General features: G+C 43.6%; 1 protein-coding gene across 1 annotated transcript; it reads left to right on the top strand.

Moving 5' to 3' along the window:
* The first annotated feature begins 363 nt into the window (after positions 1-363).
* LOC109573405 (keratin, type I microfibrillar 48 kDa, component 8C-1) lies at positions 364-4,091 on the top strand. Its single transcript, XM_019980624.2, has 7 exons — positions 364-743; positions 941-1,023; positions 1,357-1,513; positions 2,289-2,450; positions 2,545-2,670; positions 2,842-3,062; positions 3,707-4,091. The coding sequence occupies exons 1-7, from the start codon at positions 396-398 to the stop codon at positions 3,858-3,860; spliced, it is 1,251 nt and encodes a 416-aa protein (XP_019836183.2). The 5' UTR covers positions 364-395; the 3' UTR covers positions 3,861-4,091.
* Positions 4,092-20,592: the final 16,501 nt, after the last annotated feature.

Here is a 20,592-nt window from a genome sequence, read left to right as displayed (position 1 = left end):
TTTTACCAGATCACGTAACACAAAAGAATGTCATTGGACGGACTAACTCCCAATTAACAAGGGCAGATCCTCGGGCTAGACCATGTGGCTTCTTTGAAGGTCTACCGCAGGACAATGATTTCATGGGTGTACAGCGTGAAGAGTAGTCCTGACTTAACAAGAAGCCAAGTAAAAAAATTTATGGCACAAGGGACTCTTCTGAGGAAGGCCTATAACAGATTGAAGGGAAGGGCATTTGAAGAGCAGTGAAAAAATAAAAAGAAAAAGGACATTACATACTGTGTCCACACCCTCTGGGGATGGGGTATAAATGCTCGACAGAGGCAGAAGGCCCACAAGCTCCTTGGAGAACTTGGACTCTGTGTTCAGTCGGGCACCTCACTCCCTTCAGCACCATGTCTTACAACTTCTGCCTGCCCAACCTGAGCTTCCGCTCCAGCTGCTCCTCCAGGCCCTGCGTGCCCCCCAGCTGCTGTGGCACCACCCTGCCCGGGGCCTGCAACATCCCCGCCAACGTGGGCAGCTGCAACTGGTTCTGCGAGGGCTCCTTCAATGGCAACGAGAAGGAGACCATGCAGTTCCTGAACGACCGTCTGGCCAGCTACCTGGAGAAGGTGCGGCAGCTGGAGCGGGAGAACGCGGAGCTGGAGAGCCGCATCCTGGAGCAAAGCCAGCAGCAGGAGCCCCTCTTGTGCCCCAACTACCAGTCCTACTTCCGGACCATCAAGGAGCTCCAGCAGAAGGTGAGGGGCCTTGCTGTCCTCTCTAAGCAGGGGGAGTGTCTCAGGATTCTCAGTCTGGGGGAGAGAACTGTGTTTCTTGCATCTAGGCCATCTTGATTCCTCCTTTTACCTTCAAAATGGCTTTTTAAGCATTTTTAAAGAAGTTAATGATTTCATAGTTATTTTCAGTCCTGACCCAGAAACCTCTCATTCCCCAGATCCTGTGTGCCAAGTCAGAGAATGCCAGGCTGGTGGTGCAGATCGATAATGCCAAGCTGGCCGCAGATGACTTCAGGACCAAGTAAGTGGTTCAGATTTCGCATGGGTGCCCGCTCCTTTTGTTCAGTAAAAGAAGAGGGTTTTCCATGGCTGACTGAACAGCAGTCAACCATCAATCATGAAGGATTCTGCAGAGGATTGGGGGGACCAAACAAAGGAGTCACAAAAGTAGATGAGGACTCAAGTCAATTTTGGGATTAATATTGGGTCTTGACTGAGCCTCTAGCACCCTGCCTTTGTCTCCTGGGTCTACTCACTGCCAAAGGGGGAAGGCAAGGTGATTGGGGTTATCCAAGATCATTCCTGTGAGTCTTCAGGGTCTGCCAGTTACTGCTCTGACCCTCTCCTTGTGCAGGTATGAGACGGAGCTGGGCTTGCGGCAGCTGGTGGAGTCAGACATCAACAGCCTGCGTAGGATCCTGGATGAGCTGACCCTGTGCAAGTCCGACCTGGAGGCCCAGGTGGAGTCCCTGAAGGAGGAGCTGATCTGCCTCAAGAGCAACCATGAGGAGGTGAGACCAGGAGATGAGAAATGAAGAAATCTGACTCAGCCTCAGGCCTAGGGTGGCTTTAGTGACTTGGGGTGGTAGAATCAGGGATAAGAATCTTTCAGATTTCTTCGAAAACACCAAAACTTCATGATGAAAGAAAACATTGTGAGATGAAACCTATCCATGTTCCCAGATAAGGTGTATCTTTCACTCAAAATTGGGGCATCACTTTTGTTTCCCAGGGCACCTCCCTGGGCTTGTGATTGGCTGCTGATTTGTAGAAGTCCCAGCACTGCTCTGATCATGCCGTTTGAAGCCATCTCTCTTCCCCAAAGCCAAAATATCAGTCTTGGTGAATCAACATCTCTATTCTTTCAAAGTCTTGATGAAAAATGATCCAGGATTCCTTCTCTCTCCTGGGAGGGGTCATGACAATATCTTACTTGATGACAAGAATGATTTGATATACAATCTGAAATTATACAGCCAATTCTTTTTATTTATGGGGTTGTCTGCAGCCAGTCTACAACCTAGGAAATTTGGGCATTTATACATCCTTGAATAGCCCCCAGGCAAACCCCTGGAAAAATTTTTTTTAATCCAAGGATCATGACACAGTCATGGTGGGAAGGAGTTGAACACATGGAACACAGACCACTTTACCTTCTGTCATAGCTGTTTCACTAGACGTTCCTTTTCCAAGGAAATAGATGAATAGGATGTCAACAAGCAGTGCCATTTCTTAGGTTCCACTCTTCATTGAGGATAGTCGCTCTTGCATTTTCTGCGTCCACAGGAAGTCAACACCCTGCGGAGCCAGCTGGGAGATCGCCTCAATGTGGAGGTGGACGCCGCCCCCACTGTGGACCTCAACCGGGTGCTCAATGAGACCAGGGCTCAGTACGAGGCCTTGGTGGAGACCAACCGCAGGGACGTGGAGGAATGGTACATCAGGCAGGTGAGTACATGAGCACGTGGTGTCTCAGGACCCTCAGCCCCTTGGGGCCCTTCAGGTGGGGTCTGACCCTGCCTTCCGCATTTTGGTGTTTCAGACTGAGGAGCTGAACAAGCAGGTGGTGTCCAGCTCAGAGCAGCTGCAGTCCTGCCAGACAGAGATCATTGAGCTGAGACGCACAGTCAACGCCCTGGAGGTGGAGCTTCAGGCCCAGCACAACCTGGTGGGTATTGATGAGACTCCTGGTGAGGAGGTGAGGTTGGGGAGTCAGGGGTATTGGTTTGCCCTCCAGACCACCCTCTCCTGAATTCTTGGAGCTGGTGACTTGTTTGGAAGCGATGGAGAAGTCCCTGAAGGAGCAGCTCTGTGACCTTCCTCCCCTTCCCTCTGACAGAGAGACTCCCTGGAGAACACCCTGACGGAGACGGAGGCCCGCTACAGCTGCCAGCTGGCCCAGGTGCAGGGCCTGATCGGCAACGTGGAGTCACAGCTGGCGGAGATCAGGAGTGACCTGGAGCGGCAGAACCAGGAGTACCAGGTGCTGCTGGACGTGCGGGCCCGGCTGGAGTGTGAGATCAACACGTACCGGGGGCTGCTGGACAGCGAGGACTGCAAGTGAGTACCGAGCAGGTGTTTGGTGAAGCCTTGTGCACATAGGCATACTTCTTAGTTGGACTCCAGGCAAAGACTGCATACCTTGGAGAGGAAATTATACCTTCACACCAGACATGCTCAAACAGAGCACAGAAAGCAATGTGGTTAACATTAAAAAATAAAGTGGCACGAATTGCTTGAGGGACAAACTAAAATTGTACAGCCAACTCTGCAGTCTACTGTGATGATATTGATATGTGGTCAATGACATTTCTTACATGTTGTAATACCATACTGTGTAGAGGGTACATTTCCACATACTACCTCATCTGCCGCTAGAGTTACCACGAGGTCGACAGGATCAGTATTCTCATCATTCTGTGGGTGAAGGGATTGGGGCTTGAAGAAGTTTAGTGACTTATCCAAGGTCACCAGCTAGGAATGGACAGTGTTGGGAGCTGAGACCAGAGTTTCTGAGTCTCTGTCCAGCACTTTTGATAGCATATGACAGGGAGACCACTAGCATTGATAGTGAGCTTTGTATCAGGTGAGCCTGTGACCTTCTCTATTATAGGTCAGGTCAAGTCTCAGTGGGCAGTCCACTCTCGGGGTCTCTCTGGTTACATCACAAGCCTCCCTCAATTTATATCTTTCCCTTTCTCCAGGCTGCCCTGCAATCCCTGTGCCACGACGAATGCCTGCGGCAAGACCATCACACCCTGCATCTCCAGTCCCTGTACCCCCTGTGCTCCTGCTGCCCCCTGCACGCCCTGTGTCCCCCGCTCCCGCTGTGGGCCTTGCAACTCCTATGTGCGCTAGAGTCCAGTGGTTGCCCAAGGAGCAAGGAGACAGGGCCCAGGGTTCTGGAGCTGTGACTTGGCCCTGGTTCTTTCCAACAAACGGGTTAGAAAACACAATGTGCATGCCTGGAGCTGCCCCAGGAGGGGAATCCAGAAGCTCACCCAACCTCCTCAAGATGATCCCTGCCCACAGTTTCCTTCCCTGGGGACTGTTTCTTCTTGGCTTGTCCAGAGAGCCTGCCCACGTGTCAGCAACCCTCCCTTGTAACCTTCTAATAAACTCAATTTCCTTGGCAAAGTACATGCCTTTCTCATTGGTATTCATTTGTCTCACCACGCCTGTTGCTTGAGCATTCTATAAAAGGCCATTTGAAAGCAGAACCTTACATATAATGGCTTGAGTCTTGGATAGGAAAGCTGCTCCAGGCCTGGTAGGCAGGTGGCTGGTCCCGTGGGTGAGTGGGGGTGGGCAGGAAAGAGGGCAGGACAACTGAAGTGTGGCTCCATCTCCCCTCAGCCATTCTTGGGTTTACTCCTTCACCCCTGTTGACCAGGATATCTCCTAGAGTTGATTGTATCTGAAACTAAAATGAAGAGGCATGAGCTGGGGGCTGGAAAGAGGCTATGCAAACCTCATCTTTTCTAAGCTGGAAGTTTTATTTATTTATTCAGTTCAGTTCAGTTGCTCAGTCGTGTCCAACTCTTTGTGACCCCATGAATCGCAGCATGCCAGGCCTCTCTGTCCATCATCAACTCCTGGAGTTCACTCAAACTCACGTCCATCGAGTTGGTGATACCATCAAGCCATCTCATCCTCTGTCGTCCCCTTTTCCTCCTGCCCCCAATCCCTCCCAGCATCAGAGTCTTTTCCAATGAGTCAACTCTTTGCATGAGGTGGCCAAAGTACTGGAGTTTCAGCTTTAGCATCATTCCTCCAAAGAGCACCCAGGGCTGATGTCCTTTAGAATGGACTGGTTGGATCTCCTTGCAGTCCAAGGGACTCTCAAGAGTCTTCTCCAACACCACAGTTCAAAAGCATCAATTCTTTGGCGCTCAGCCTTCTTCACAGTCCAACTCTCGCATCCATACATGACTACTGGAAAAACCATAGCCTTGATTAGACGGACCTTTGTTGGCAAAGTAATGTCTCTGCTTTTGAATATGCTATCTAGGTTGGTCATAACTTTCCTTCCAAGGAGTAAGCATCTTTTAATTTCATGGCTGCAGTCACCATCTGCAGTGATTGGAGCCCCCCAAAATAAAGTCTGACACTGTTACCACTGTTTCCCCGTCTATTTCCCATGAAGTGATGGGACCAGATGCCATGATCTTCGTTTTCTGAATGTTGAGCTTGAAGCCAACTTCTTCACTCTCCTCTTTCACTTTCATCAAGAGGCTTTTTAGTTCCTCTTCACTTTCTGCCATAAGGGTGGTGTCTTCTGCATACATGAGGTTATTGATATTTCTCCTGGCAATCTTGATTCCAGCTTGTGCTTCTACCAGCCCAGTGTTTCTCATGATGTACTCTGCATATAAGTTAAATAAGCAGGGTGACAATATACAGCGTTGACGAACTCCTTTTCCTATTTGGAACCAGTCTGTTGTTCCATGTCCAGTTCTAACTGTTGCTTCTTGACCTGCATATAGGTTTCTCAAGAGGCAGGTCAGGTGGTCTGGTATTCCCATCTCTTTCAGAATTTTCCAGTTTATTGTGATCCACACAGTCAAAGGCTTTGGCATAGTCAATAAAGCAGAAATAGATGTTTTTCTGGAACTCTCTTGCTTTTTCGATGATCCAGTGGATGTTGGCAATTTGATCTCTAGTTCCTCTGCCTTTTCTAAAACCAGCTTGAACATCTGGAAGTTCACAGTTCACATGTTGCTGAAGCCTGGCTTGGAGAATTTTGAGCATTACTTTACTAGCGTGTGAGATGAGTGCGGTAGTTAATTTTTGCTGAATAACAAGGTGAATCAGCTGCATGTACACATACAGCCCTTCCCTCTTGAGCCTCCCTCCCACCACACCCCTTATCCCACCCCTCAAGGTCATCACAGAGCACCGAGCTGAGCTTCCTGTGCTATGCAGCAGCTTCCCACTAGCTGTATTTTTTTTTTTTTTTTAACACATGGTAGCGTATATATGATAATGTTACTCAGTTAATCCCACCTTCTCCCTCTGGCCATGTCCACAAGTGTGTTTTCTACATCTGCGTCTCTATTCCTGCCTGGCAAATAGGTTCATTGGCATCATTTTCTATATTCCATATATATGCATTAATATACAATATTTGTTTTTTTCTTTCTGACTTACTTTACTCTGTACTCAGCAGGAAGTTTTAGATCTAGCACTGTATTATCTGTGTTACTGGTGGTCCAGGCAGCCTCAGGATCACACAATAAAGGGACCCCCTGGCTTGCCTACTGTGCCCTGGACTTCCTCCTTCCTCCTGATCTCCTTCCCAGGGATCATAATCAGCCTGGGCTCCAGCAGCTTGCTTCCCCTCCTCTCGGGCTCTGGGGCTCAGAGGCCCCACCAGGTTTTCTGTTTATACTCCTATCTTTCTCTATCCAATCCAACCAGTACCTGTTGGATACCTACTCTATGTAGACCCTGGATGGTGGGGAAGGGGAGACACATTATGAAAGATACAGTCCTGGCTGCAGGTTGTTTTCAGTTCAGTTCAGTTCAGTCGCTCAGTTGTGATCAACTCTTTGCAGCCCCATGGACTGCAGCACGCCAGGCCTCCCTCTCCATCACCAACTCTGGAGTCTACTCAAACTCATGTCCATTGAGTCAGTGATGCCATCCAACCACCTCATCCTCTGTCGTCCCCTTTTCCACCCACCCTCAATCTTTCCCAGCATCACGGTCTTTTCAAATGAGTCAGTTCTTTGCATCAGGTGGCCAAAGTATTGGAGTTTCAGCTTCAACATCAGTCCTTCCAAGGAATATTCAGGACTGATTTCCTTTAGGATGGACTGGTTGGATCTCCTTGCAGTCCAAGGGATTCTCAAGAGTCTTCTCCAACACCACAGTTCAAAAGCATCAATTCTTCGGTGCTCAGCTTTCCTTACAGTCCAACTCTCACATCCATACATGACCACTGGAAAAACTGTAGCCTTGACTAGACGGACATTTGTTGGCAAAGTAATGTCTCTGCTTTTTAATATGCTGTCTAGGTTGGTCATAACTTTTCTTCCAAGGAGCAAGTGTCTTTTAATTTCATGATTGCAGTCACCATCTGCAGTGATTTTGGAACCCCGCCCCCTCCCCACCTCCAAATAGTCTGCCACTGTTTCCCTATCTATTTGCAGGTTGTTTATAAAGTCTTAAAAGGGATCTTTTATCTAATTTTTAATTTAAATCTAATCCGCAATTACTGCTATTATAAATTAGTCCCTGGTACTGTGAATACTCAGGCTGGCACTGCAGGGAAATCTCAGAATGCTGACCGTGACATCAGTATTCAACAAGAATGGATATCTTGATTTAACTCTAATGGAGAGCCTCCAGAAAGGAACACAGTCCTGCCACCATCTCAACTTTTAACATATTTTTGGTAAAATACAGATGACATAAAATTTACCATTTTAACCGGTTTAGTGTACAACTCAGTGGCATAACATATACTTACATTGTGGTGCAACCATCACCTCTATCCATCTCTAGAAATTTTTCATCATCCCAAATTGAAACTCTGGACTTACTAAACAATAACTCCCCATACTCCCCTGCCCCAAGCCCCTGGTAATGTCTATTCTATTTTCTGTCCATAAGAATTTGACTCTTTTGGGTACCTTGTATAAAAAAATGGAATTGTACATTATTTGTTCTTTCATATCTGGCTTTTTTCATTGTATACTGTTTCAGGTTCATTCATGTTGTAACATGTACTGAAATTTTTCTCTTTTGTGTTTTTAAAGTTAAAAATTCCTTCATTTTTTAATTCCTGGTACCACTACCACAGTTTACAGGGCAATATACCTGATATAATGAAAAGAAAAAGAAAAAGACAAAGCTACAACAAATAAAAGACCTCAGGAATGTACGTCTAGTGGACACTACATTGCATTAATCAATAGCTGCACTTTTTGCAAACTGTTGCCATGGCAGTCCCGAACAAGAAGTGTTTCCTGTTTAAGCTGCAGTAACTTTTCTGACTATGGTTCCTTCTGTGGCAGATTTTTAAAGTTCCTCTAACACATTTGGGATGACTGTCTCAAACTAACCTGCAGTTTTCCTGACAACTCCTCGCTCTCTCTCCAGCTAAGAACTGTAGCCCTTTTCTTCTGAGTATTTAGAACCTTCTGCTACCATATCCACCACTTCCACCACCAGATCCGTAACCACCACCATAGGGACTGGATGAGCTTCTTCCACCAAAACTTCCCCCTTTCATGGGTCCATACTTTCATTGCTGTTGTCCATGATAATTTTCAAAATCATTATAGTTTCCACCACCACATAATTACCTTCAAACTTTCCTCCTTCATTGTAATCAGCATATCCTCCACCACCGCCACCATACCCCCCACCTTGGTTACCATATTCTGGCCCAATACCACCACAGCCTTCTCCACTACTTTAACCAGGACCACTGCCATAGTTGCCACCATCACCTCCGAGTTCTTTTAAAGAGCGAATAAGGATTTCATTTTATATATCTAAACCTTTTTGTTTGTTTGTTCATCCACCAATGATATTTTGTGTCATTCTCACTTTTGGTTGTGACTAATGCTGCTATGAACATTGGTGAACATATGTCTTCTGTTCAAGTCCCTGCTTTCCAGTGTGTGTGTGTGTGTGTGTATACCTAGATGTGGAATTACTGGGTCATACAGGACTTCTCTGGTGGCTCAGAAGGTAAAGTGTCTGTCTACAATGTGAGAGGCCTGGGTTTGATCCCTGCGTTGGGAAGATTCCTTGGAGAAGGAAATGGCAACCCACTCCAGTAGTCTTGCCTTGAAAATCCCATGGATGGAGGAGCTTGGTGCAGGCTACTGTCCATGGGGTTGCAAAGAGTCAGGCATGACTGAGCGACTTCACTTCACTTCTCAGTAATTCTATACTTAATTGAGAAAACCCAAGACTCTTTTCCACGGTAGCTGCACCATTTAATATTCCCAGAAACAATGTGCAAAGATTCCAATTTCTCCCCAATACTCATTTTCTGTTTTTTTTTTAAGTTGTAGAACTTCATTATAAATTCTTGACATTAATCACTTATTAGATATATGATTGGTGAAAATATCATTCTCCCATTCTGTGGGTTTCCTTTTCATTCTTTTCCTTTTCTCTTTTTAAAGATTTATTTACTTAATGGCTGCACTGTTTTTTTTCTTAATTTATTTTTCATTTGGGGAAAAATTACAATATTGTGTTGGTTTCTGCCATACAACAACGCATATCAGCCATATTTATACATATATCACCTTTCTCTTGAATGTCCCTTTGTTGCGGTCCTTTAATGGACCGGATTTCTCAAGAGGCAGGGCAGGTGGTCTTGTATTCCCATCTCTTGAAGAATTTTCCACAGTTCATTGTGATTCACACAGTCAAAGGCTTTGGCATAGTCAATAAAGCAGAAATAGATGTTTTTCTGGAACTCTCTTGCTTTTTCGATGATCCAGCGGATGTTGGCAATTTGATCTCTGGTTCCTCTGACTTTTCTAAAACCAGCTTGAACATCAGGAAGTTCACGGTTCACGTATTGCTGAAGCCTGGCTTGGAGAATTTTGAGCATTACTTTACTAGCATGTGAGATGAGTGCAATTGTGCGGTAGTTTGAGCATTCTTTGGCATTGCCTTTCTTTGGGATTGGAATGAAAACTGACCTTTTCCAGTCCTGTGGCCACTGCTGAGTTTTCCAAATTTGCTGGCATATTGAGTGCAGCACTTTCACAGCATCATCTTTCAGGATTTGGAATAGCTCAACTGGAATTCCATCACCTCCACTAGCTTTGTTTGTAGTGATGCTTTCTAAGGCCCACTTGAATACCAGACCACCTGACCTGCCTCTTGAGAAATCTGTATGCAGATCAGGAAGCAACAGTTAGAACTGGACATGGAACAACAGACTGGTTCCAAATAGGAAAAGGAGTACATCAAGGCTGTATATTGTCACCCTGCTTATTTAACTTATATGCAGAGTACATCATGAGAAATGCTGGACTGGAAGAAACACAAGCTGGAATCAAGATTGCCGGGAGAAATATCAATAACCTCAGATATGCAGATGACACCACCCTTATGGCAGAAAGTGAAGAGGAACTAAAAAGCCTCTTGATGAAAGTGAAAGAGGAGAGTGAAGAAGTTGGCTTCAAGCTCAACATTCAGAAAATGAAGATCATGGCATCTGGTCCCATCACTTCATGGGAAATAGATGGGGAAACAGTGGAAACAGTGTCAGACTTTATTTTTTTGGGCTCCAAAATCACTGCAGATGGTGATTGCATCCATGAAATTAAAAGACGCTTACTCCTTGGAAGGAAAGTTATGACCAACCTAAATAGCGTATTCAAAAGCAGAGACATTACTTTGCCAACAAAAGTCCGTCTAGTCAAGGCTATGGTTTTTCCTGTGGTCATGTATGGATGTGAGAGTTGGACTGTGAAGAAGGCTGAGTGCCGAAGAATTGATGCTTTTGAACTGTGGTGTTGGAGAAGACTCTTGAGAGTCCCTTGGACTGCAAGGAGATCCAACCAGTCCATTCTGAAGGAGATCAGCCCTGGGCTTTCTTTGGAAGGAATGATGCTAAAGCTGAAACTCCAGTACTTTGGCCACCTCATGGGAAGAGTTGTCTCATTGGAAAAGACTCTGATGCTGGGAGGGATTGGGGGCAGGAGGAGAAGGGGACGACAGAGGATGAGATGGCTGGATGGCGTCACAGACTCAATGGACGTGAGTCTGAGTGAACTCCGGGAGTTGGTGATGGACAGGGAGGCCTGGCGTGCTGTGATTCACGGGGTCACAAAGAGTTGGACACAACTGAGCGACTGAACTGAACTGAATAGACCAGAATCTGGTGGTTCGGAGTCAGTGATAGGAAAGTAATAGAGAGAGCCAGAGGGAGGGAGGGAGGGAGAGAGAGACAGAAAGAAAGAAAGACATGGGGACCCAAGCTCTTATGGAGCAAAGGTGCTTTAATGATCTTTCTGTGAGTATATATAGGCTGGTATACAAGAAATTTCTTTTGACAATGATAAAGATCAGAAAACCAAACATACAGCAACCGTTACCAAGGGAACAAGGGATTAATAATGGTCACAAGGTCAGGAGACAATCCATATCTCAAAAAAGAGGATCGAGACTAAGCCGTTTTGTCATAAGGAGAATGTTTACTGAAGGAGATTCGAGCCTCTTTCATCCTATGACCTCAGTCCTGGGAGCGGCATGCCATTCCACAGGTTTCTGGTAACAGAAACTGATAAGGAACAGAGGATTTATGAGAAACAGCACGTAGGAATCCTCCTGTTAAACATTCCCTGACATCCCTCCCCTCCTCCGACCCTACCCCTCTAGGTCATCACAGAGTGCCAAGCTGGGCTTCCTGTGTTATATAGCAACTTCTCACCAGCTATCTATTTAATACAAAGTAATGTATATATGTCAGTGCTACTTTCTTCCTTCTTCCCACTCTTTCTTTCTCCTACTGTGTCCACAAGTCTATTTTCTATATCTGTACTTCCATTCTTTTCTGCAACTGCTGCTGCTAAGTCGCTTCAGTCGTGTCCGACTCTGTGCGACCCCATAGACGGCAGCCCACCAGGCTCCCCCGTCCCTGGGATTCTCCAGGCAAGAACACTGGAGTGGGTTGCCATTTCCTTCTCCAATGCATGAAAGTGAAAAGTGAAAGTGAAGTCGCTCAGTCGTGTCCGACTCTTAGCGACCCCATGGACTGCAGCCCACCAGGCTCCTCTATCCATGGGGTTTTCCAGGCAAAAGTACTAGAGTGGGGTGCCATTGCCTTCTCCTCTTTTCTGCAAATAGGTTCATTAATACCATTTTTTCTAGATTTCATAAATATGTGTTAATATATGATAATTATTTTTCTCTTTTTGACTTACTTTGCTCTATAAAACAGGTTCTAGGTTCATCCACTTCACTAGAACTGACTCAGATTCGTTCTGTTTTATGGCTGATTGCTCTGGGTCTTTGTTGCTGCACATGAGCTTTCTCTACTTTTGGCGAGTGGGGGCTGCTCTCCAGGTTTGGAGCAAGGGCTTCTCATTGCAGTGGCTTCAGTACTTGCTGAGCACAGGCTCTAGAGCATGGGCTCAGTAGTTGCGGTGCATGGACTTAGTTACTCTGAGGCATGAGGAATCTTCCGTTGTAGTTCAGTCACTAAGTCATGTCCAACTCTTTGCAATCTCATGAACTGCAGCACACTAGGCTTCCCTACCCTTCACTATTTCCTGGAGTTTGCTCAAACTCATGTCCATCGAGTCAGTGATGTATCAGGATCAAACCCATGTTCCCTGCATTGGCAGGCAGATTCTTAACCACTGGGCCAGCAAGGAAATCTCTCTTTATTTTTAATTTTTGTAAAGTTCATTTTACCTACTTTTTCTTTTGCTATTTGTGCTTTTCGTGTCATCGCCGAGAAATCATTGCCAAATCCAATGTCATGAAGGTTTTCTCTTTATGTTTTCTTCTAAGAGTTTTATTGATTTAGTTCTTATGTTTAGGTCTATGATCCATTTTGCAAAAGACATCACTGGAATTTTGATACAGAGTGCATTGAATCTGTGGGTTACTTTGGGCAATAATATCTTTGTAACAAGATTAAATCTTCCAATCCGTAAATGTGGAATGTCTTTCCTGTTACACTGTTGTTGCTGTTCAGTTGCTAAGCCATGTCTGACTCTTTGTGACCCCATGGACTGAGCACCCCAGGCCTCCCTGTCCTTCATTATCTCCTGGAGTTTGCTCAGACTCACGTCCATTGAGTTGGTGATGCCATCCAACCATCTTATCCTCTGTTGTCCCCTTCTCCTCAATCTTTCCCAGAATTAGGGTCTTTTCCAAAGAATCGGCTCTTCTCATCAGGTGGCAAAATAATGGAGCTTCAGTTTCTGCATCAGTCCTTACAACGAATATTCAGGATTGATTCCCTTTAGGATTGACTGGTTTGATCTCCGTGCTGTCCAGGGTACTCTCAAGAGTCTTCTTCAGCACCACAATTTGAAAGCGTCAACTGTTCATCATTCAGTCTTCTTTACCATTTAACTCTCACATCCAAATGACTATAAATGATTTTATAGTCATTTTTCATGACTACTGGAAAAACCATAACTTTGACTATAGGGACCTTTGTCAGCAAAGTGATGTCTCTGCTTTTTTTTTTTCTTCATTAAAAAAATAAATTAATTTATTTTAATTGGAGGCTAATTACTTTACAATATTGTGGTGGTTTTTGCAATACATTGACATGAATCAGTCATGGGTGTACATGTGTCTCACCATCCTGAACCCCCCTCTTACCTCCCTCCCCAACCCATCCCTCTGGGTTGTCCCAGAGCACTAGCTTTGGGTGCCCTGCTTCATGCATCAAATTTGCACTGGTCATCTATTTTACTTATGTTTACATATGTAAACATGTAAAATTTACATATATTACATTACATAATATACATGTTTCAATGCTATTCTCTCATATCGTCCCATCCTCACCTTCTCCCACATACTCTAAAAGTCTGTTCTTTACATCTGTGTCTCTTTTGCTGTCTTGCATATAGGGTCATCATTACTGTCTTTCTAAATTCCATATATATGTGTTAATATACTGTATTGGTATTTCTTTTTCTGGCTTACTTCACTCAGTATAATAGGCTCCAGTTTCATCCACCTCATTAGAACTGACTCAAATGTATTCTTTTTTTTTTTTATAGCTGAGTAATATTCCATTGTGTATATGTACCACAACTTCCTTACCTATTTGACTGCTGATGGACATCTAGGTTGCTTCCATGTCATAGTTATTGTAAACAGTGCTGCAATGAACATTGGGGTACACTTGTCTCTTTCAATTCTGGTTTCCTTGGTGTGTGTGCCCAGCAGTGGGATTGCTGGGTCATATGGCAGTTCTATCTCCAGTTTTTAAAGGAATCTCCACACTGTTCTCCATAGTGGCTGTACTAGTTTGCATTCCCACCAACAATGTAAGAGGGTTCCCTTTACTTCACACCCTCTTCAGCATTTATTACTTGTAGACTTTTTGATGGCAGCCATTCTGACTGGCGTGAGATGGTACCTCATTGTGGTTTTGATTTGCATTTCTCTGATAATGAGTGATGTTGAGCATCTTTCATGCATTTGTTAGCCATCTGTATGTCTTCTTTAGAAATGTCTGTTTAGTTCTTTGGCCCATTTTTTGATTGGGTCATTTATTTTTCTGGCATTGAGCTGCGTGAGTTGCTTGTATATTTTGGAGGTTAATTCTTTGTCAGTTGCTTCATTTGCTATTATTTTCTCTCATTCTGAAGGCTGACTTTTCATCTTGCTTATAGTTTCCTTCATTGTGCAAAAGGATGTCTCTGCTTATTAATACACTGTCTAGGTTTGTCATAGCTTTTCTTCCAAGGACCTAGCATCTTTTAACTTCATGGCTGCAGTCACCATCCATAATGATTTTGGAGCCCAAGAAAATAAGATCTGCCACTGTTTCCACTTTTCCCCCAGAAGTGATGGGACTTGATGCCATGATCTTAATTTTTTGAATGTTGAGTTTTAAGCCAGCTTTTTCACTTTCCTCTTTCATCCTCATCAAGAGGCTCTTTAGTTCCTCTTTGCTATCTGCTATTAGAGTGGTGTCATCTGTATATCTGAAGTTAGACATTTCTGCCAGTAATCTTGATTCCAGTTTTTGATTAATCCAGTCTGGCATTTTCCATGATATACTATGCATATAAATTAAATAAGCAGGGTGACAATATGTGGCTTTGACGTACTCCTTTCCCAATTTTAAACCAGTTCATTGTCCCACGTCTGGTTCTAACTGTTGCTTTTTGGAAAGTCTTCTTTCATTTCTTTTGGCAATGTTTTGCAGTTTTCAGTGTATAAGTCTTTTGCCTCCTTGCTTATGCTTATTCCTAAGTATTTTATTCCTTTTGATGCTATTGGAAATATAATTTTCTCCCTAATTTCTTTTTCAAATTGCTTATTGCTAGCATTTAGAAATGAAACTCCATACCTTGATTTTAGACCCATGTCAGAATTCTGATTTATAGAACTTTACAATAACACATTGTATTGTTTTAAGTCACTAGATTTGAGGTCATTTGTGACAGCAGGTATACGAAAAAAATATAGCTTGCATCTATTGAATATCAACTACAAGTTAGGTAAAATACTAGGAACTTAATTAATCTTTATAAGTGCTGCAAATTAAATTCATTGTACAGATGAGGAAACTGAGCCTTAGAAATACGCTCCAAATCACAGTTAGTCATTAGCAATTATGGGATTTGAACCAAGTTCTGTCTATAGATATCCATAAGATACTATGGATACTATAAGGATACTTATAGTATATACTTATATCCATAAGATACTATGGAGAATAATTTAAAAATTGGAGCAGATTGACACATCCAGGTCAGTGTGTGCTCAGTCATGTGTGACTCTTTCTGACCCCATGAACTGTAGCCTGTCAGTCTCCTCTGTCCATGGAATTTTCCAGGCAAGAATACTGGAGTGGGTTGCCACTTCCTACTCCAGGGGATCTTCCTGACCCAAGGATCGAACCAGCATCTCTTGCATCCCCTGTATTGGCAGGAGGGTTCTTTACCACTGCACCATCCAAGTCACTGACATGTTTCAAAGTTGTCTTCTACACACAAATTCCAACTTTAGAATTCTCAACTTGATTGTGCTTTGGAATAACCCAGAACACTTAAAAATATGCCGAGGCTTGAGTCTGCCCTCAGAGAATCTGATTTAATTGGTCTGGGATGTAGCCTGGTCACTGGGAATTTTTGAAGCTATGTATATAGTTCTAATGAGTCAGTTTGCCAGGTTACCAGAATCCGGGTTTTAGTTCTAATTTTTGGCAAATCTATTTAGGAAATGGCATTCCAGTCAATTATGAGCCTCAGTCATATAGAAAAAAATTTTTATTATCTAATTTCATTGTCTATCTGATTCACAAGATTTCTTTTCGAATGAATTTCAAAAAATCAAACCCATTAATAAATTACAAAGGTTTGCATAAAAAAAAACAACTGGGTATTAGAAGGATATGTGAAAGTGAAAATGTTAGTTGCTCAGTTGTCTCTTTATGACCACATGGGGTGTAGCTCGCCAAGCTCCTCTGTCCATGGAGTTCTCCAGGCAGGAATACTGGAGTGGGTAGCCATTCCCTTCTCCAGGGGATCTTCCTGACCCAGAAATCAAACCTGTGTCTCCTGCATTGCAGGCAGATTGTCTGAGGCACCAGGGAAGCCCCTTAGAAGGACATAGACATTGTCAAAACAGAAAGGTCTAAACATGCTCTGAGCAGAGAGTATCAACAGAATAAAGGATAAATTCTGGCCAGAGACAAAGCTTTTTGGATCTGTAAACTCTGCCTTTTTTTTTTTTTTTTTTTTAAATCTCTGTCTTTGTAGCTACTCCTTAATTTTATAAATAAATGTCCTACAGTCGCTTAAATACTCCCACGTGGCTTTTAAATTGCTTATAGGTGCTCATCACCAAACACACACACCAGGATGTGGTTCTCAACTTGATTGTGCTTTGGAATAACCTAGAACACTTAAAAATAAGCTGAGGCTTGAGTCTGCCCTCAGAGAATCTGATTTAATTGGTCTGGGATGTAGCCTGGCCACTGGGAATTTTTGAAGCTATGTATATAGTTCTAATGAGTCAGTTTGCCAGGTTACCAGAATCCGGGTTTTAGTTCTAATTTATCTTGTCATCAGCTCTGTGTCCTTGGACAAATATGTAGTCTCTCTGAGCCTCAGTTTTTCCAAAGGTAGAGTGGAGGTAACACTCTCCTCTCTATCGGCTTTGTATATCTACCAAGATGATCATGGAAGACCATGTTTATGGAAAGACTTTGCAAACCAGATATTTTTATTATGATTATTAATCATTTTGATTATTGCTGACTTAACACATAGCTAAGATTCTTAAGAATAAAAAACAATGGTCTTCTTTTTTCTTTCATGCCCAACGTTAGAACTTTTATATCATCCTGTTCTTTTATGCCACTGTTTCTTTCTTCAAATCCCCCACCCAGCTCTGCAGCAGGAGTATATGCTCTACTAAGCATTAACCTGATACTCTGACTCCAGATCCACCTTCTGCTGGGGCCCAGTTCCTTCTCAGTTGTACATCAGTGCTCTTGATGACCTGTTTTACTGGCTCCTGGTTGTCCTGGTCTGAACTCCTAGCCAAATGGACATACCATTCTCACACTTTGATTTTTCCCCAGGCTTACATTCTGGATATCTTTGCTGATTCTTTTTATTTCTGTTTCCCTCTTATTTTATATTTGCTTTGGGATAGAGGTAAGGCACTTTCCCCCATCTTCATATCTGATGTTAAAGCCATGGTTTCAGTTCTCTTTGGGGTCGGAGGCTGCTGTCAGGAAGATCAGGGCTGTCTAGGAGTGCTCAGCAGTTTCCTGTATACAAGCCCATCACATCACTTCCAGGATTCGTGCCTCATTGCAAGCTTGTAGGACTGTCACTTTTTGACCCCTAGTTTACTGAGGAGCAAAGCAGCATGCAGTAAGTCTAGGTATGTCTTCCTGTCTGTACTCAGAACTGGCCTCAGAATTCATGATCTTGTTTCTGTGTTTTCTCCTAGTTCTTGTGCTTTGACACATTTTGATCTCTAAACAGTGTCTCATCTCTAATTTACAACGAGGTACATTGGGCTGGGCAAACTTGAGTCTACACACTTGTGTCATTTGCACAAGTTAAATCTATCCCTAATATCTTAGAATCTTCATCTCTGTTAATCAATGACAGTAACAGAATCCAAACACCCAGTGTTTTGGGTGAGGACGGAATACTACGTGTGAAGTGTCCTAGAAGACCATCGGACTAGAAAGATATCCATTGCTATTCATTTCCAGCCTACATCACTATCTGGTCCTCAGTTTTCTCCTTCATAAGTTCACGTCTTTCTGGCTTCAGATTCTTTGATTCTAGAAAACAGAACTTACTTCTGAGGTGAACGTTTACAGGGTAAGGCAGGTAGACTTTCTCCCAGATTCTAAATTGCCTAGGTCATGCCATTGTGCATTTTCATTTGCTTAGATGTTAAGAAAAGGCAATCTGATTTTCAATCTGGACAGATCAATCAATTGTGCAAAAGGAGAGAAATTTCTCTTGGGAAAAAGTAAATGAGTGAAACTTGGTTATTTACCAAGTTCAGGAAGGTACTATGGTGCGTAGCGGGGTATAAGGACTGCTTGAGCAGAGAGGCCTTTGGAGGACTGACGAGGTAAGGGGAGTGGGGAAGAAGGCCCCAGCAGGGACCAGAAACAAAAACTATAAAGAGAGGGACGATAAGCGGAAATGAATCTAAGGTTTCTTTCCTCTCACAAAACCAGAGAAGCTTCTGTGCCGAATGTTCACACTGTGTTTAGGTATCCAGGCTCAGGAGTTAGACATCTGAATAGTTCAAATCCCTGCTCTGCTACTTATAGGCTTTGAAAATTCTGAGCCTTTCTCGTTCTGTTCCCTTATCTGTAAAATAGGAATAATTTTATAGGTCAATCTTACTGGGTTGTTGGGATGATGAAATGAGAAATGTGCCATAGCACTTAGCACCAGTTTGGCACATAATAAGTAAATTCGTGTGTGTGTGTGTGTGCTCAGTTGTGTCTGACTCTTTGCAACTCCATGGACTGTAGCCCGCCAGGCTCCTCTGTCTATGGAATTTTCCAGGCACGAATGCTGGAGTGGGTTGCCATTTCCTACTCCAGGGGATCTTCTGACCTGGGGATTGAACCTGCAACTCCTGCATTGGCAAGTGGATTCTTTACTACTGCATCACCTGGGAAGCTCTAAGTATTCATGAAATGGTGGCATCATCGTCGCCATCGTCATCATCAGGGGCAGCAGTAACACTATCATTATTTTATGAATGTTCACAGACAGCTGTAAGGCTGGAGGATTCCCAGAGGATGAGAAGAGCCTGTTTCAATGCAAGCACCAGAAAGGAGGCTTGTTGGCAATATCACCCCATGCGGAGAACTCTTCCTCCTCAAGAATCACCCCAAGTGAGGTAAACAAACCTAGAAGATGAGGAAGTTAGCAGAGAAAGTAGGGACAATAGACCATCTGTCAACTTCCTAATCTAGCCACTAAATTAATGTTCATATTTGCATTTTTGTTGATTAACTCATGAATATAGTCCGGTGCCTCTACTATTCATGAGATGAGTAAGGTTTGATCACCACTGGGTTGGCTTGGACAACCTGCCCAGGTGTCTGCTCAACAAAATTGAATGTTCACAAAATTCTTCACCTGAGTCATTTGAGCCAACAGTAGGAAGGAGGAAGGTTACAGAAGTAACTATCATCACCCCCACTCATATTCACATACAATGTCTTAGTTACCTTTCACAATGAACCCATGAGGTGGGCAGCATTATCATTACTTCAAATTAAGAGATCAAGAAAACAAGAGTCAAAAAAGGGATCCACTTCTCTGAGCTCATACTGTCAGGAAGGATGTGCACCCAGGTCATTTAGATTCAAATGTGGTCCTTTCTGCTCTTCAACACTGCTTTTAAAATCTGGACACATTCTTGTAAAGTGTCTTATATTGTGTTCCCTGGTGGCTCAGAGGTTAAAGCGTCTGCCTCCAATGCGGGAGACCTGGGTTCAATCCCTGGGTCGGGAAGATCCCCTGGAGAAGGAAATGGTAACCCACTCCAGTATTCTTGCCTGGAGAATCCCATGGACGGAGAAGCCTGGTAGGCTACAGTCCGAGGGGTCACAAAGAGATGGACATGACTGAGCGACTTCACTTTCACTTTTCATATTGTGTTCCACGAATAATCTTTTGGGACTTCTTTCTGAACCATGATTTTGTTCCTTTATGGAACAAAGGACAGCTGGAGAGGGACAGGGAATAGAAGGTGATCTGGGGAAGGCTAATTTATTAATATTTGTTACTTGGCAATAAGGGAGACTCCCTAGGGCTGGGAAGGGGTCAAAGGGTATCTGAACCCAGAGCTGATGGAGAGCTGTGTACTTATCAGGGTGGTGCCCTCTTCTTAGGGATGAGAATCAACTGCATTCTCATGGGCTCTGACTGTCTGAGAGCATCTCAGGCTGGAAAAGTCATATCTCTAGGGGTATTCAGTGCTCTCAAAGGAGTAAGTCTAATAGCAAGGAAGAGAAATTTCTAGAGGCTTTGAGATAAGGTTGCTATGGATACAAAGATCCCTCTGAGTGCCTGATTCTGGTTTTACTTTCTTGTTGAGTCTGAAGTAGTCTGCTTTGTATTTAGGCTTCGACACTGACCCTTGAACTCTCACTCTGTGGAATATTTCCGTCATAATTTTTCTTCTAGGTATTTCTTCCCATTCTCACTTTTAGGGAGATTATGGCTTCAGTGCAGGTTGGTTGACGTTTTTTTGTAAAGAACCAGATAGTAAATATTTTAGGTTTTGCAGTCTAAATGGTATTTGTTGCAACTACTCAACTTTCATGTAGCACAAAGGCAGCCATAGACAACACCTAAATGAAAAGGCCTGGCTGTGTCCCAACAAAACTTGATTTACAAAAAAG

This window comes from Bos indicus, chromosome 19, assembly GCF_029378745.1.
Source record: "Bos indicus isolate NIAB-ARS_2022 breed Sahiwal x Tharparkar chromosome 19, NIAB-ARS_B.indTharparkar_mat_pri_1.0, whole genome shotgun sequence".
In the NCBI taxonomy this organism is placed as follows: Eukaryota; Metazoa; Chordata; class Mammalia; order Artiodactyla; family Bovidae; genus Bos; species Bos indicus.
Note: the sequence above shows the minus strand (reverse complement) of the source record. Positions and strands in the feature narration are given on the sequence as shown.